Raw genomic sequence first — 17,773 nt, 5'->3', positions numbered from 1 at the left:
AGACTTTCATCACCTTTTACTAGATGCTCAATTAATTAATTAATTAATTAATGTTGGTCAAACTTCCAGCTGCTCTACTTACTCTTGACTTGGGTGGGGTGGGAAGGGCACCTAGAATCAGTCATCACTCTTGAGGCTTTTCATTCCTCCACGTTCCTAAATATGACACAGCCAATAACAGTAGAATGTAACATGTGACTTGGCTGCCTTTCTGTTGATTAAAGTCTCCAGATGCTGATGGTCTTGGAAGCTCTGGTCCCCTGTTACCTACAAAAGCTAAAGAGGCAGACGTCACAAGTGGAGACAGTGCCTGCTGCCCGAGAAGAGATCGCGGCCACGGCTGCTCTCGCGACATCCTTGCAGGCCCTCTTGTACAGTGTAGAGGTCCTCACCAGGTAACCCGTCGCAGAGATGTCCATGACCTTACAATGTGGATATCTACCAAAAAGATGAAGAAAAACATGCGGTGACTAAAAATCTCTAATAACCCTATCTTTATTGATAGACGCTTGCCCAAATTCAGCCTTATGTGGCTTAAAACTGCAAACATTCCCTAAATTGTTTGGATAAATAGTGCTACTCTGAATAATTAATAATAATAATACTAGGGGCGCCTGGGTGGCTCAGTCAGTTAAGCGTTTGACTCCGACTCAGGTCATGATCACGTGGTTCGTGCGTGGGTTTGAGCCCCACGTCAGGCTCTGTGCTCCAGAGCCTGGATCCTGCTTTAGATTCTGTGTCTCCCTCTCTCTCTGCCTCTCCCCCTCTCACGCTCTGTCTCTGTCTCTCTCTCTCTCAAAAATAAATAAACATTAAAAAAATAAAAAAATAATAACAATAATAATAATAATAGTAATAGTAATAATACCATGAACATATTTGCATGGAGCTTGCTGAACTTCTGTGGCAGTTTTAACCCAGTAGTGAACAGATCTTTTTGTAAAAGGGCCAATATAGTGAAGATGAAAATGTGATATGTATTTTTATTAGCTTTTATATTATTTTATGAGACATGAAATGTCTGCAAGTGCAACGAAGCCTTCTTTTATTATTTTACTGTTTGTAAAGAGCTGTGGTTTTTGTCCTGTCATTTCAGACACCATAAAACAAACATAAACAACAGAATTTTATTCTCCTCCTAGAAATAACAGGTTCTCTGTGAGGCAGGGCTCAGTGGTGCTGGGATAACAGGCTGAGGGATTTGGGAATGGAAAGGTACATTGACACCAGAGTTCAACCCTAAATAAAGGACGAAGAAGTTAGTCCTGTCGCATGAGTCTTGGGTGCAGAAGCAGATGGCATTGAGAAGCTGGGTGGGGATGGAAGGGATGGGGGCAGACAGAGTGAGAACTGGAAGTGGTGGAGATAGGAAGTTCTGCAGATGAATGGCTTTCTTTGTCTGTTCCCACATACAATTAGCCAGAAAGAGATATTGTTCCCTAGAGTGGAGGTGGGGAAGCCTTCTTCCTACGTCGGTGTCTTTGCCCCTCCATCATTTGGCCACATCCTTAGCCTAAATTCTGTCCGTGATTTACTCCCACCAAGAGGCACCAACTTCCTCAGCCCCATCTTGCCCTGTTGATGAAAAGCCTAGCTGAAATCCCTCAGTCCAGGAAGGACTTTTCTAACATGCACGAGCAAGTGAGAGAGGGAGGGAGATTGTGATTCATTAAGTCAATATATGTTTAGCTTCTAATCACGAGCTGCATTGCCAACCTAGGCAAGCAGAGTGTAGCCCAAAAGCCTTTGGTAGACTGCCAGTGCTGAAGAGCCCATGTGCACCTGGCAGACAAGATGGGAAGCAGTGGAACGGGGCTCCGTGCCAAACTGCCTCTTCCAATGGGACGCAGTCCCAGTGCTTTGATGATCGTTTCATGAAAGTCCTAGGAGGAAGAACATCCTAAGGAGAACTATCAGACTTACATTCTTCCTTCTGCACCTATCTGGTTACATCACGAGCCCCCTCCTGCAATTAGAGGAGAGAAGAGCAATCCGTTTTTTCAAATGCCACTTTTATTTCTCCTCATATTGTGCAATATTGGTGCTTCCCTCCTTTCTATAGGAGAGAAGTTAATAGGTCAATTAACTTATCCAAAATTGACTTACCCAAAATTCTACCAAGAGTTATGGATGGAGCATTGGCATTTAAAATTCTGTGGCTCCAGGGGCCCTGGGGTGGTTCTGTCATTTGAGCATCTGACTCTTGGTTTCAGCTCAGGTCATGATCTTATAGTAGTTGGATTGAGCTCCATGTCAGGCCCTGCACTGTCAGCAGAGCCTGCTTGGGATCCTCTCTCTCTCTCCCTTTCTCTTTCTCTCTCTCTCTCCCTCTGCTCCTCCCCCACTCATGCTATCTCTTTCTCTCTCTGTCTCTCTCTCTAAGATAAATAATTAAACTTTAAAAAATAAAAAAGTAATAAAATAAAATTCTGTGGTTCAAAATATTCCAGCGTATTTAATATTCTTTTGGTGGAGAGGAGAACTAGCCTTCTCCGTCAGCTGCGATTATTCACAATAAAATCAGCTTTGCTGTTTATACAAAAAGAAGATAAGAAGAACCCCATTTCACTTCCACGCTCCTAATTTCCTTACTCATGAAAAATAATTAATAGTTATAAAGGGAGTAACACACAAGTAAGTATATTATAATGGTATTAATGTTAATTTTCTAGTGTTATCTAATATGTTACCACGAATTTAGGGGCATAAAACAAAACATTCATTATCTCATATTTCCATAGGCCAGAAGTCTGGACAGGCTTAGCTGGTTTCTCTGCTCAGGGTCTCACAAAGCCAAAATCAAGATAGCAATCACGCTGGGCTCTTATCGGAAAGTTCTGGGGGAAACTCCTTATCTAAGCTTGTTTAGGTTTTGGGCAGAATCCAACACCATGCAGTTTTAGGTGTGAGGTCCTCTTTCCTTTTTGTCAGCCAGGGGCCACTCAGAAGGTACCTGCCTTCCTTCTCACATGGCTCCTTCTATCTTCCAGTCAGCAATGGTGCCCTGAGCTCTTCTCATGCTTCAAGTCTATCTGTTCCTAACAAGGGAAAACTCTGCTTTTTAAGGGCTGGTGCCATAAGATTAGGCCTACCCAGATAATTTCCCTTTTGCAATATAATATATTGTAATCACTGAGGTAACACCAGGAGGAGTATAGGTCTCGGGGCCATCTTTAAATTCTGCCTACCACAACAATGGCACAGGAAGACAAAGTCTAGTGTGACTGTTAAAAGCTTACTTTCCAGCCACACCCAGCATACAGAAAATGAACATTATGAAAGCAAGCCTTAAAGAATTCGTGCAAGCTTTGAAAAGCTGCATCATCCTTTCCATGTCTCAGATGCTGATACAGAGGCAAAGATTACCTAGTATTTAAAGGAAACCCTGCAGGTATAAAATGAGATGATTCAAATCTACTTCTGAGTGTCTAAATTACCTACTTATAACAGATACTAATTTACTCACTTCTTTGGGTAGTCTTAGGTATAATTTTGACTAGAAGGATTCTTTCATTCTTTGATTGTTTTTCAGAAAAAATAAGGTGGTTATATTGATTACAACATGGGTAGCCAAAATGGTGTATACGCCTTTACCATTTACGTATTGTCTAAAATCATTAACTTCCTCATACCTGTCAAATTGAAAAATGAGCTCTTAACTCTCACTGAATCCTACAGACTTAGAAGTCTGAGTTCATAAATGTCTGGTTTGAAGTGTCATAGTTTATTACTCAAAACCAAGAAGTAGAAGAACTTAAATCATGGTATGTTAATACACCCCTGGGAACCAATGTTCCCTTTAAAGTGACTCTCAGAACAGAGACAGCAAGAGTGTGACAGAAAAGCCCAACTAGACAGTCTCTTTTGAAGACTCTGCAAGTGATTTAAAACTTAAGTGAGTTTCCATAACTTGAGGACTTTGTAAATGTTTCTACTTCTCTTGCTGTTGTTTTGTTGTGGCCATTACTGTCCCTGTTGCAGGCCCATGACAGCCCCACAGATGAGCAGGTGTGACCAAGGTCATAAAGGAACCACCACAGCCAATCACACCATGTCGTCCGGGGTGAACACCAGGTAATTCACTCGCCTTATTCATCTATGGCCCCTCCGTTTCATACAACCTGAGTCTCAGCTGTTGGGAATGAAAGGAATCTTGAAAATAGTCAATAATGAGTGTGAAACTCTCCAAGGAAAAGGAAATAAGGTGAGAGTTTAGAGTTACAAGGCTTCTTTTGAAAGCATCGAAGAGAAATCCAAGCCACCTTCATCAACTGACATTTGTGGCGTTTTGTTTGCATGAACGTGAAAGATGTTCTGTGCCTCCTGGGTGGTCTTTGAACTATTCCAGTGTTGTTTCATTTGCCTCCAAGAAAAAGCCAAATGAAACAATAATAATCAGGGGGTGGTTTCTCATTCCCGGGGCAGTTATACAGGGTCAACTTTCTTTCATCTGGACAGATTTTCCATGTACATTTCATCCAAATTTTGCATTAGGTCCTTAAATGATGCTTTCATGGTCATTGACTTAATCTACCTCCCTGTTTTGGTGTAACTCAGACACTGGCTAGACTAGTTAATACTTAAGCTGTTCATTCTGTGTTAACCTCTAAACACTCTAACACACATATACACACGCACAGGTTTAATTAGCTTCTTCCCCCAAGGAAAATTTAAGATAGGGCAAGCCCCAAATCGGTTAGAGAAAAAGTTCTCATCTCCCACTATGGAGTAGCTAGTTAGTAGGGAGATCTTAAGGAGAAGCTAAGTAATTTTCCCTCTGAAACACAGTTTTAAGTATGTATTATTCCTTAGGTAAAGTTAATTCCCTGTTCATCAGGGAATAAATAAATAAATAAACAAACAAAATAAAATAAAATAAAATAAAATAAAATAAAATAAAATAAAACAGGGGCGCCCGGGTGATATAGTCGGTTAAGCATCCAGCTTCGGCTTAGGTCATCATCTCGTGGTTTGTGGGTTTGAGCCCTGAGTTGGACTCTGCTGACAGCTCAGAGCCTGGAGCCTGCTTCAGATTCTGTATCTCCCTTTCTCTCTCTCCCTTCCCTGTTCATGTACTGTCTCTCTCTGTCTCTCAAAAATAAATGTTTAAAATTTTTTTTAAATAATAAAAAATTAATAAATACCGAACCCAACTGTAAATTACTCGAGTGATGGTTAACTCATGCCTCAATTTCCTATAGTAAGAAAAAATAAATAGGGGCACCTGGGTGGCTCAGTCGTCTGAGCATCCAACTTCAGCTCAGGTCATGATCTCATGGCTCATGAGTTCGAGCCCCGTGTCGGGCTCTGTGCTGACAGCTCAGAGCCTGGAGCCTGCTTCAGATTGTGTGTGTCTCTCTCTCTCTGCCCCTCCCCCACTTGTGCCATGTCTCTTCTCTCAAAAATAAATAAACATTAAAAAATTAAAAGAAAAAGAAAAGAAAAAATACATATATTGTTAAGTGACATTCAAGAGCTAGGTTTAACTACCAGATGAAGGGTACATGGGAAAAGAGTGCTTCTAAAGTCCTATTATTAATCAATCATAAAGCAATAAGTCTCCAGAACTAAAAAGAAGTCAGCCATATTTCTTCTTCTGATCACTGGAAACAAAATACATCACGTTAAACTGTAACTTAGATTCACGTTACTTTCAAAAATGTTCAAAAGTCCCCTCATTTGGCTGGATTCCGTGACTTCGTATATGTTTATCTTTCTACAAATTATATGCCAATGGGACAGCTTTCATAGCAGCTATAATTGCATGTGTGGTAGCCAAATGAAAGATAAAGATTTTGTAGTTTAGGATTAGTATATGTGCATTTGTGAACTTATCAAAATGTGTAGCTTTGGGGTGCCTGAGTTGGTTAAGCATCCAACTCATTTTTTTTGGCTTTTATTTTCTTTTCTATAATTTTTTAAATATAATTTATTGTCAAATTGGCTAAAATACAGTGCGTAAAGTGTGCTCTTGGTTTTTGGGGTAGATTCTCGTGGTTCATCGCTTACAAACAACACCCAGTGTTCATCCCAACAAGTGCCCTCCTCGATGCCCATCACCCATTTTCCCCTCTTCCCCCACCCTCCCGTCCACCCTCAGTTTGTTCTCTGTATTTAAGATTCTCTTGTGGTTTGCCTCCTTCCCTCTCTGTTTGTAGCTATTTTTTCCCTTCCCTTCCCTCATGGATCTTCTCAAGATCCACATATGAGTAAAATCATATGTTATCTGTCTTTCTCTGACTAACTTATTTCACTCAGCATAATACCTTCTAGTTCCATCCACGTTGCTGCAAATGGTAGGATTTCATTCTTTCTCATTGCCCAGTGGTATTCCATTGTATGTATAAACCACATTGATTCCAGCTGAAGTCATGATCTCATGTGTTTGTGAGATTGAACCCTGCATGGGGCTCTCTGCTCAGCGCCTGCTTGGGATTCTCTCTCTCCCTCCCTCTGCCCCTCCCCCACTTGCTCTCTCTCTTTCTCAAAAAAAATACATTTTTTAAGATGTGTAGCTTCAGGGGCTTTTCATGAGAAATAGTCCTTAAGAAGCCCCACCAGAACCCTGTTCTTGCCCATAGTAAAGCAGACTGTTTTTCTGATCTCCAGGTACCAGGAACAAGGAGCCAAACTGCACTTTATCAGGTACAGAAAGACAAGCCCTGATTTCATACTAATTCTGACATCTTGTGATGATTGCCTTTTGAGCTGGGTTATGGTTCCATTAGATTTCATTTAATTAATGCATGACATACTATCTCTGGGTAAATCCTCACAAAGTGGCTCAGGTAAAGCTACTGCATTCGGAGATGGCAATCTCTTCCAGGTTGATAAACATTCTTTACCCTTCAGATGAGGTTCTCCTAGGCCCTGGCCTACTGCTTCATTAATGTGTATGAACATAATATAAGGAATCTTAGATTTTGCTTCAGTGTGATACCCTTCTCTCAGTGTTGCCACACATATACCTTTTCAGACCCCCAGGTAACTTTTTATAATTCCCCAGGGAAAACCTTCACTTACTTGAGGAAGGGCAAGGCCTTCCCAGGGAGGAACTGGATGAACGAATTGCTCGGGAGGAGTTTAGAAGACCTCGGGAGTCCCTGCTGAATATTTGTACCGAATTTTACAAGCACTGTGGGCCAAGGCTGAAGATCTTGCAAAACCTGGCTGGGGAGCCACGGGTTACTGCCCTGGAGTTGCTGGATGTGAAGTCACACATGAGGTATTGTCCTTGCTTTCCCTGGCCCTGAGTGTAGACTCCACTTGGGATGTGTGTTTGGGGGTCTGGGTGCCGGGGGAGGGAGTCCCTTGGGTTAAGAACTTGGGGTCCTCAAAATGATTTGTTTTCTGTGGCTTGGACGCATATAGTACTGCGCCATCCAGGAAAATGTATATTAAGTCTATCAAAAAGGATCTCAGGATAGACGAGGAGAATGCTCTTGAAGACAGAAAAACGTTATCCGTATATTTGCTCCTCAATAAAAGAGAGTAAAAGGGAAATTTCATCATCTAAATTATTAGAAAAGTATCTTTTGTCCAAGTGCCATTTACTGCCCAGATTCTAATTTTTCACCAGAATCCAGAGTCTATCATTTTGCATGGAAAAAAAAAATGCACTCCACTGCTTCTGCCCAAGGACTTGCTCTGTTCCTACACTACCCGGAGACTCAGTAATTGGCCCTGCAGGGAAGTGAGCAGTTTTAACTCTGAACCACACTTTGCTTAGATCCCTTTTACACAAGTTGTGCTTGATGGCCTTCCAATGTTTCAAAAAGTGTCCTGGTGGAAATTCCAGTCTGGACGAGGCCAGTCATCATTTAAAAATTTTTAGTGATGGGACTTTCAAATATGGCTTTTATGATCTTGAGGTATAATCCTTCTATCCCTACTGTCTTAAGGGTTTTTATCAAGAAAGAATGCTGTATTTTGTCAAATGCCTTCTCTGTATCTATTGAGAGGATCATGTGGTTCTTGTCCTTTCTTTTATTGATGTGATGAATCACATTGATTGTTTTGTGGGTATTGAACCAGTCCTGCATCCCAGGTATAAATCCCACTTGATCGTGGTGAACAATTTTTTAAATGTATTGTTGGATCCGGTTGGCTGACACCTTGTTGAGGATTTTCACATCCATGTTCATCAGGGAAATTGGTCTATAGTTCTCATTTTTAGTGGGGTCTTTGTCTGGTCTTGGAATCAGGGTAATGCTGGCTTCATAGAAAGACTTTGGAAGTTTTCCTTCCATTTCTATTTTTTGGAACAGTTTCAAGAGAATAGGTGTTAATTCTTCCTTAAATGTTTGGTAGAATTCTCCTTGAAAGGGATCTAGCCCTGGACTCTTGTTTTTGGGGAGATTTTTTTTAATGTTTTTGTTTATTTTTGAGACAGAGACAGAGCATAAGCAGGGGAGGGGCAGAGAGAGAGGGAGACACAGAATCCAAAGCAGGCTCCAGGTATGCTGTCAGCACAGAGCCTGACATGGAGCTAAAACTCACGGAGTGTGAGATCATGACCTGAGCTGAAGTTGGATGCTTAACCCAGGCACCCCTATTTTGGGGGAGATTTTTATTATGAATTTGACTTCTTTACTGGTTTTAAGTCTGTTAAAAATTTCTATTCTTCCTGTTTCAGTTTTGATAGTTTATATGTGTCTAGGAATTTGTCCATTTCTTCCAGATTGCCTATTTTAATGGCATATAATTGCTCATAATATTCTCTTATTATTGTTTTTATTTCTACTTTGTTGGTTGTGATCTCTCCTCTTTTATTCTTGGTTTTATTTATTTGGGTCCTTTCCTTTTTCTTTTTGATCAAACTGGCTAGTGGTTTATCAATTTTGTTAATTCTTTCAAAGAACAAGCTTCTGGTTTCATTGATATGTTCTACTGTTTTTTTGGTTTTGATACCATTGATTTCTGCTCTAATCTTTATTATTTCCTGTATTCTGCTGGTTTGTGGTTTTATTTGCTTTCTTTTTCCAGCTCTTCAAGGTGTAAGGTTAGGTTGTGGATCTGAGACCTTTCTTCATCCTCAGTGGGGAAAAACTGATAGCTTTCCTCCTAACATCTGGAACAAGACAGGGATGTCCACTCTCACCACTGTTATTCAACATAGTATTGGAAGTCTTAGCCTCAACAATCAGACAACATGAAGAAATAAAAGGCATACAAATCATCCAGGAGGACATCAAACTTTCACTCTTTGCAGATGACATGATACTCTATATGGAAAACCCAAAAGATTGCTCCAAAAAACTGCTAGAACTGATCCATGAATTCATCAAAGTGGCAGAATATAAAATCAATGCACAGAAGTTGGTTGCATTCCTATACACCAACAATGAAGCAACAAAAAGAGAAATCAAGGAATCGATCCCATTTACAATTGCACCAAAACCCATAAAATACCTAGGAATAAATCTAACCAAAGAGGTGAAAAATCTATAGACTGAAAACTATAGAAAGCTTATGAAACAAATTGAAGAAGACACAAAAAAGTGGAAAAATATTCCATGCTTCTGGATAGAAAGAACAAATATTGTTAAAATGTCGATACTACCCAAAGCAATCTACATATTCAATGCAATCCCTATCAAAATAACACAGCATTCTTCACAGAACTAGAACAAATCCCAAAATTTATATGGAACATTACAAGATCCCAAATAGCCAAAGCAATCTTGAAAAAGAAAACCAAAGCATGAGGCATCACAATCCTGGACTTCAAGCTGTATTACAAAGCTGTAATCATCAAGATAATATGGTACTGGGACAAGAACAGACACTCAGATCAATGGAACAGAATAGAGAACTGCAGAAATGGATCCACAAACATATGGCCAACTAATCTTTGACAAAGTAGGAAAGAATATTCAATGGAATGAAGACAGTCTCTTCAGCAAGTGGTGCTGGGAAAACTGGACAGCCACATGCAGAAACATGAACCTGGATCACTTTCTTACACCATACACAAAAATAAACTCAAAATGGATGAAAGACCTCAATGTAAGATAGGAAGCCATCAAAATCCTAGAGGAGGAAGCAGGCAAAAACCTCTTTGACCTTGGCCGCAGCAAATTTTTACTCAACACGTCTCTGGAGGCAAGGGAAACAAAAGCAAAAATGAACTACTGGGACCTCATCAAAATAAAAAGCTTCTGCACAGCGAAGGAAACAATCAGCAAAACTAAAAGGCAACTGACAGAATGGGAAAAGATATTTGCAAATGACATATCAGATAAAGGGTTAGTATCTAAAATCTATAAAGAACTTATCAAACTCAACACTAAATAATCCAGTGAAGAAATGGGCAAAAGACATGAATAGACACTTCTCCAAAGAAGACATCCAGATGGCCAACCGACACATGAAAAAATGCTCAACATCACTCATCATCTGGAAAATACAAATCAAAACCACAATGATGGTCAGACAGGCGTCTGACCTCACGCCTGTCAGAATGGCTAATATTAACAACTCAGGCAATGACAGATGTTGGTGAGGATGTGGAGAAAGAGGATCTCTTTTGCACTGCTGGTGGGAATGCAAACTGGTGAAGCTACTTTGGAAAACAGCATGGGGTTTCCTCAAAAAATTAAAAATAGAACTACCCTACGACCCAAAAATTGCACTACTAGGTATTTATCCAAGGGATACAGGTATGCTGTTTCGAAGGGGCACATGCAACCCAATGTTTATAGCAGCACTATCAACAATAGCTAAAGTATGGAAAGAGCCCAAATGTCCATCGATGGATGAATGGATAAAGCAGTTGTGGTATACACACACACACACACACACACACGCACAGACGCACAATGGAGTATTACTTGGCAATCAAAAAGAATGAAATCTTGCCATTTGCAACTATGTGGATGGAACTAGAGGGTATTATGCTAAGTGAAATTAGTCAGAGAATGACAAATATCATATGACTTCACTCATATGAGGACTTTAAGATAAAAAACAGATGAACATAAGGGAAGGAAAGCAAAAATAATATAAAAACAGGGAGGGGGACAAAAACATAAGAGACTCTTAATTATGGAGAACAAACAGAGGGCTACTGGAGGGGTTGTAGGAGGAAAGATGGGCTAAATGGGTAAGGGGAATTAAGGAATCTACCCCTGAAATCATTGTTGCACTATATGCTAACTAACTTGGATGTAAATTTAAAAAACAAATTAAAAAAAATTTTTTTTAAATGTTACTGCTGTTGTGGCAGGCAGAGGACCTAGAATTGCATCTCTGTGCACTCATAGTTCATTCCTTCTATGGTGATGTCACCTCACTTGTGTAAATCCTGAAGTCTGTGTCTATATTTTCAGATTCTTAAAAGAAACATGATTCCAAATGATCTTCTATTCAGATTTGTCACGGTTTATAAAAGGTCATAAAAATTCCTTGAATGGAAAATTCTATGTGTGACAAAATAGGCACTTAAAAAGTTTAGTATATCTATGGAGTAGAGTTAGGTTCTAGCCATTCAGAAATAATACTGCTATTTGGCAAAACACGCCAACTTCCTGATTTTTGTCGACTTTTTTTTCTAAAATTATCCCTTGAAAAATTTAGAAAGTACTACGTGAGGGAAAGTGAGAGCACATAAATGTAGAGAAAACACAGCCTCTTCTACTCCAAGCTAATTTCACATTCTCTGAATTGTTGGCACACACTCAGGCCTCAAGAGCTTCCTATGTGTTCATGCTCCCACTGTACAGCAATGGAGAAGAGCTTATTTCACACTAAGAACTTCTGTACCTGCACTGGGAAAGGGGAGGAAAGTTTGTAGTATTAAGAGCCTGTTGCAATAGCAAACCAGTGCTCCATTCAGTCCATCTCTCCTCCTTTCCCAATGATCATGGCTACCTGAACCAAGTAATTCTGTGAACAGAACAACATCACATTCCTAGAATCAGAGAATCACTACTATCAACTGCCATTTTGTGGGAGTAAAGGGACAAGATTCCTCAAAGATGGATGAGAGAGAGAGAGAACAATCCTGATCATGAGTTAGTAACTGTCCTATAACTCAATCATTTATATCTACACTTCTTAAGGCATTTGGAGGAAGGGGAGAGTGTTAGAGAGGTCTGGAGCTCTCTCTAAGGGCCAAACCCTATTAAAGGTTAAATAAGGTGCTCCTGGGTGGCTTAGTCTGTTAAGCATCCGGCTTCAGCTCAGGTCATGATCTCAGTTCACGAGTTCGAGCGTGTGTCAGGTTCTGTGCTTACAGCTCAGAGCCTGGAACCTGCCTCAGATTCTGTGTCTCCCTCTTTCTCTTCCCCTCCCCTGCTCACACTCTGTCTCTCTCTTTCTCAAAAATAAATAAACATTAAAAATTTTTGAAAAAAGAAAACTACTATAATGCATTGTTGCAAGTACTATATATCATATGTGTGTTTCTGTGTTTACTATTTTGCAAAATACTTGAGACAACTTAGAAAATTAAACAGGGGGATAGAATATACAAATTAGAGAGTCAGAACAAAGTAGAAAATTAGCAGGGAAATAATTATGTTTATGATAACATTAACATAGGAAATCTATATGATTTGATCAGATTAGATGCTATTCATGACCATAAACTTGATTTTGAGCTTCTGAGTTATCAAAGCAATGAGGAGGAAATGACTAATTACAAAATTATAGTGTCGATAAGATAAAAACAATTAATTGTTTGATAAAACATTGCTTTTTTAAAATACAAAGAATAAGAAATATCTCCTGGTTGGTGTTTGCTAAAAGGAAAGAGTGATGAACAAAACCTCCATAATAGATAAAATGCCAGTTTGATGTGGCTAGAGGCCTGTCGGTACTGAAAGTTGGCTAACATCATAATGTACTTCAGCAAGAGCAACCTATCTGAAGCCAAGATAATGTCATTGAAAAGCACAAGATAATGTCATTGAAAAGCACAGTTATTTCATTGCCTATTGGAGGATTGGCAAAATTTTTACTGCCAGGACCTCTGCTAAATGACCTCTATTCATGCAATTTCTCACAACAAGCTTTTGACAAAGACGGACCTGCCATTATCTCTGGCCAAACAGAAATATTGTATGCTGCTAAGTAGGGATAGATCCATGTACTTTGACCCTGCACCAATCAAAAGACAGGTTAGGTTTTCTCTTACAAACTAAATATATATTTGGATATATGTAGAAGCCAGAACTGTGAGCACCTAGGTGGTGTTTTATGTCATAAGAATGGATAGTATGACTCAAGGAGAGAGGTTTGGTAAAACAGGAATGCCATGATATAAAAGATAGGGAGATATTTACATGAAATATTTAATTCAAGGCAAAGAACCAAGAGACAGTACAAGAGGCAATCTTCACTCCTGCATTATAGGATTGACTGCAAGGATCTCCAGATTCTTGGTTAGATAGAGTTACTGCCCTAAGGGAATCCAGTGTTTCCTTTGCCTAACCCAGCAGTATATATAGCAGGATAATAAGTTCTGCAAATTCTTTCCTTCTCTCCTCCTTCCCCATGTCTCTATGTCCCTCTCTCTCCCCCATCTCTGCCTTCAGCTCTCTGCCTACATCTCTTCAACTCTCCCTCTCAATGGGAAAATCTCTTGTGTTGTCACTGGGAAAGGACCATAGGAATTTTTTTTGACCAAGAGATTATCATCTGCTAGTGCAGCAAAGACTGTATTAAAGGAACTGTTTGTTTTATGCTCAGTGCAAATTCATTTTTTAACACCAGCAGGGATTAGAGAAATTCAGATAGTAATGCATAAATGACTCAAGTTCAGTTGTAAATATTGTTTTTATACTTAAAATAGACAGTTTGATCCTTTCCCAAGCATTTCTTAATGTTATCTATAAAATAATAAGGGGAAAGAAATATGTGCAGGTAGATATGCTCTTATCTGTCATGCAAACAACCTGAAAAGTAAAGAATTTTCTGCGTGGCACATTTGTGAGAAAGAGATAAATGGAAGAAGGCATGGGCTGTTTAAAATGATTTCTTTAAGACATGCGCGTTCACACACAATTTCCTCAAGTACGATGTTCAGTCTGGAGAGAAGACAATAACCGTTTCTTGATAATGAAGGGTTGACATGGAGAAGATGGATTGAATTCAGGCTTCCAGATAAGCCAAAAGGAAGAAACTGAGGGAATTTGGGGACCTAATATGAGGAGAGCTTCTCAGAGTTTAGACCTCCAAAGGTGGAGGGAGCTGCATTATGTAGTAGTGAATTCCCCAACCATGGTGCTAATCAGACGAAGTCATTGTAGAGCGACCCAGGTGTTAGAGAGACAGTGGCTGGGCTGTGATTCCTAAACCAGAGTGCCTGTCAGAATCACTAGGAGCTCTTAAAATATAAGTCCTGTCAAGCATTTGCCTTGTCTCTTTTGGAGTAATCAAAGAGAAATTTCTCCTTATTAGAATTTTATTGTCAATGCATGAGAAAAAGAGTGACACAACATTGTTATTGCACTACTTCTAATGAATTAGTGGATCTATGCAGTGATGCCTAGTGATGCCTAGGATCTATGCAGATGACATCATAGAGACTGACTAGCAGGAATCATGTGTCTCCTGATGAAAATGCACATCACCTGTGAAACATGCTTTCCAGAAAATCAAAAGCTAATCTAGTCTAACCCCTAGTCTAACCACAAATGGAACTAAATTTGGAAGCAGTGGGATAGATTAAATGATAGCATGGAGAGTCTATCAGCAAAATCTAGAGTGTGGAAAACACTACAGGACATGCAGCTGATTTCCTCAAGAAATAAATTACAAGAGAATCAAACAAGAGCAGAAGAGGAAAAACCTGCAAATTAAAAGAAACTCAAGAGAAATACCAACCCATTGAATGTATGGGTCTTATTTTATTCTTATTTGTTTTTTTAAGAAGTTTATTTAAGAACCATGAAATAGGGGCACCTGGGTGGCTCAGTCGGTTAAACGTCCAACTTCAGCTCAGGTCATGATCTCGCAGTTTGTGAGCTTAAGCCCCAAGTCAGGCTCTGTGCTGACAGCTCAGAGCCTGGAGCCTGCTTCAGATCCTACGTCTTCCTCTTTCTTTGTCCCTCCCCCACTCACTCTCTGTCTCCTCCAAGATAAAAATAAATGTTAAAAAAAAAAAAAGAATCATGAAATAATGTGGGAATTTTGAAAACTGACTGGATAACTTTCTTTTCATAGTAATTATTTTTAACTTGGTAGCTGTCATAATTGTATTGTGTTTGTTTGTTTTTTTTTTTTTTTGAGTCCTTAACCTTAGAGACACACACTGAAATATATGTACTGATAAAATGATTTGATGCTTGGGATTTACTTCAAAGTAATTTGGAGTAGGGGGAAGGGGAGTGATTGGGGGTATAAATTAAACAGGAGTGATTGTGAATTGAACACTGTTAAATCTGGGTGATGGGTACATGAGGGGCTCATTATATACTTGCCTCTCTACCTTTGTATATGTTGAAAATTTTCAAAATTAAAGTAAAAACTAGACAGATTTCTGGGCCCAATCCTTGGATATTCTTATTCATTAAATCTAGAGTGGGGCCTGAGAAATTAAATCTTTTATTTCTACTTTAGGCTGTTTTTATTAAAGAGGATCCAGTCAGGGGTCCAACTTATGGACCTCACTGCCCAAGAGCTATTAAGATCTCTTTCAGAAAAAAAAAAGAAAGAAAAGAAAAGATCTCTTTTAACCATGAGATTGAGGATTATATCTTCAGGGCTTTTCCAAGGTAAATTTGCTTCAAAAAAAATAGAAAAGAAAAAAAAAGGGAGAAGAAAAACTTGGGGTGCCTGGTTGGCTCAGTTGGTAGAATGTGCAACTCTTGATCTCAGGGTTGCGAGTTTTAGCCCCACATTGGGTGTAGAGATTGTTTAAAAATAAAGTCTTAATTTGGCTCAGGTCATGATCTCATGGTTCGTGAGTTCAAGCCCCACATCAGGTTCTGTGCTGGCAGCTGGGAGCCTGGAGCCTGCTTCGGATTCTGTGTCTCCTTCTCTCTCTGCCCCTGCCCTACTTGCACTCTGTCTCTCTTTCTCTCTCAAAAATAATTAAACATTAAAAAAAAAAGAAAAAAATATAAAAGCTGATTTCTGATGTCCCTTTACTTGGAATCTCCTCTTCTCCTTTAGTAATAGTTCTGAAAACCCTTAGCACATGCATGCGTCCTGATGGTACCATGTACACATGCACTCTTAGACAACATGAGGCCTCTCTATTCCCCTTTTCCATCAGAATCCCCCTGTCCTGAATTCTGCTTCCATAGCATACTTTGGATGTCTGGCTAGACATATGCTGATTGAAACAAAAGATTCAAATAATTGGTAAGACTGGCTTAATTACCCTTTACTTAAAGAAACTTGTTTTCAAAGGAATTTCTAGTACCTTAAAGAATATGGACATTTCCGTCACTGTGATAGGAGTCCTGGATATATATTTTAAAATATAAGTTTTTTCCCCCCTGGAAAAAAAGTGAGGTTCAAATCATATAACGTAGATGCAAGATATTACCATGAATGAGTGTGCTTTGCCTCTTAATATCATCTTCTACACATTCTGCATCTACTCAATGTATTTGATAGCGAAGCACTCTAAAAGTTTAAAGTGCTGTCTCATTTTTCTTAAGATTTTAAATAATTTCTATATCCAACGAGGGGCTCAAACCTTCAACCCTGAGATCAGGAGTCGCATGTTCCACAACTGAGCCAGCCAGGCATCCCTAAAATGCTTTCTTTATAAAAGAACCCCCATGCACTGTTGGTGGGAATGCAAACTGGTGAAGCCACTGTGGAAAACAGTGTCAAGTTTCCTCAAAACATTAAAAATAGAATTACCATATGATCCAGTAACTCCACTACTGGGTATTTACCCAAAGAAAATGAAAATACTAATTCAAAAAGGTAAATGCACCCTGTTTATTGCAGGATTATTTACAATAGCCAAGATATGGAAGCAACTCAAGTATCCAATCCATCCATAGATGAATGAATGGACAAAGAAAATGTGGAATATATATATATATATATAGGAATGGAATGGAATATATATATATATATATATATATATATATATAGGAATGGAATGGAATATTACCCAGTCACAGAAAAGAATGAAATCTTGCCATTTGCAACAGCATGGATGGAGCTAAAGGGTATACTGCTAAGTGGAATAAGGGAAAGACTGATTCCATGACATCTCACTCATGTGTGGAATTTAAGAAACAGAATAAAGGAACAAAGAAAAAAGAGGCAAACAAGAAACAGACTCTTCACTATAGAGAACAAACTAGAGGTTGCCAGAGGGGAGGTAGGTGGGGGGAATGGGTGAAACAGGTGAACGGGATTAAGAGTACACTAACAATGACCACTGGGTAGTGTATAGAATCATTGAATCACTCTATTGTACACCTGAAACTAGCATAACACTGTTATCTATACTGTAATAAAAAAACTAAAGTTAAATAAAATGAAACATTTGACTAAAAATAAATAAAATGCTTTCTTCTTCATATAAAATTAAATTCAGGGGCACGGGGGTGGCTCAGTTGGTTAAGTATTTGACTCTCGATTTCAGCTCAGGTTATAGTTTCAGGGTTCATGTGATCTAGCCCCATGTTGGGCTCTGCACTGACAGTGCAGAGCCTGCTTGGGATTCTCTCTCTGGTCCTCCCCTCCCCTCTCTCTCTTTCTCTCTGTCTTTCTCTCTCTCTCTCAAAATAAATAAATAAACTTAAAAAAATAAATTCAATTGGCTTTTTAAGGACCATGTATACCATTATATTTGTAA

General features: G+C 39.2%; 1 protein-coding gene across 3 annotated transcripts in view; it reads left to right on the top strand.

The window, feature by feature from the left end:
* Positions 1-17,773, top strand: part of UNC80 (unc-80 homolog, NALCN channel complex subunit) — a 224,490-nt gene that overhangs the window by 176,617 nt on the left and 30,100 nt on the right. For all 3 annotated transcript variants that reach the window (XM_049615007.1, XM_049615005.1, XM_049615006.1), the window contains 4 exons: positions 225-395; positions 3,982-4,074; positions 6,610-6,645; positions 7,007-7,225. In XM_049615007.1, coding sequence (XP_049470964.1) covers positions 225-395; positions 3,982-4,074; positions 6,610-6,645; positions 7,007-7,225 — 519 coding nt within the window. The remainder of the gene's footprint in view (positions 1-224; positions 396-3,981; positions 4,075-6,609; positions 6,646-7,006; positions 7,226-17,773) is intronic.

This window comes from Panthera uncia (genome assembly GCF_023721935.1).
Source record: "Panthera uncia isolate 11264 chromosome C1 unlocalized genomic scaffold, Puncia_PCG_1.0 HiC_scaffold_3, whole genome shotgun sequence".
Taxonomy (NCBI): Eukaryota; Metazoa; Chordata; class Mammalia; order Carnivora; family Felidae; genus Panthera; species Panthera uncia.
The sequence above is the reverse complement of the archived record's forward strand: the minus strand, read 5'-3'. Positions and strand labels throughout refer to the sequence as shown.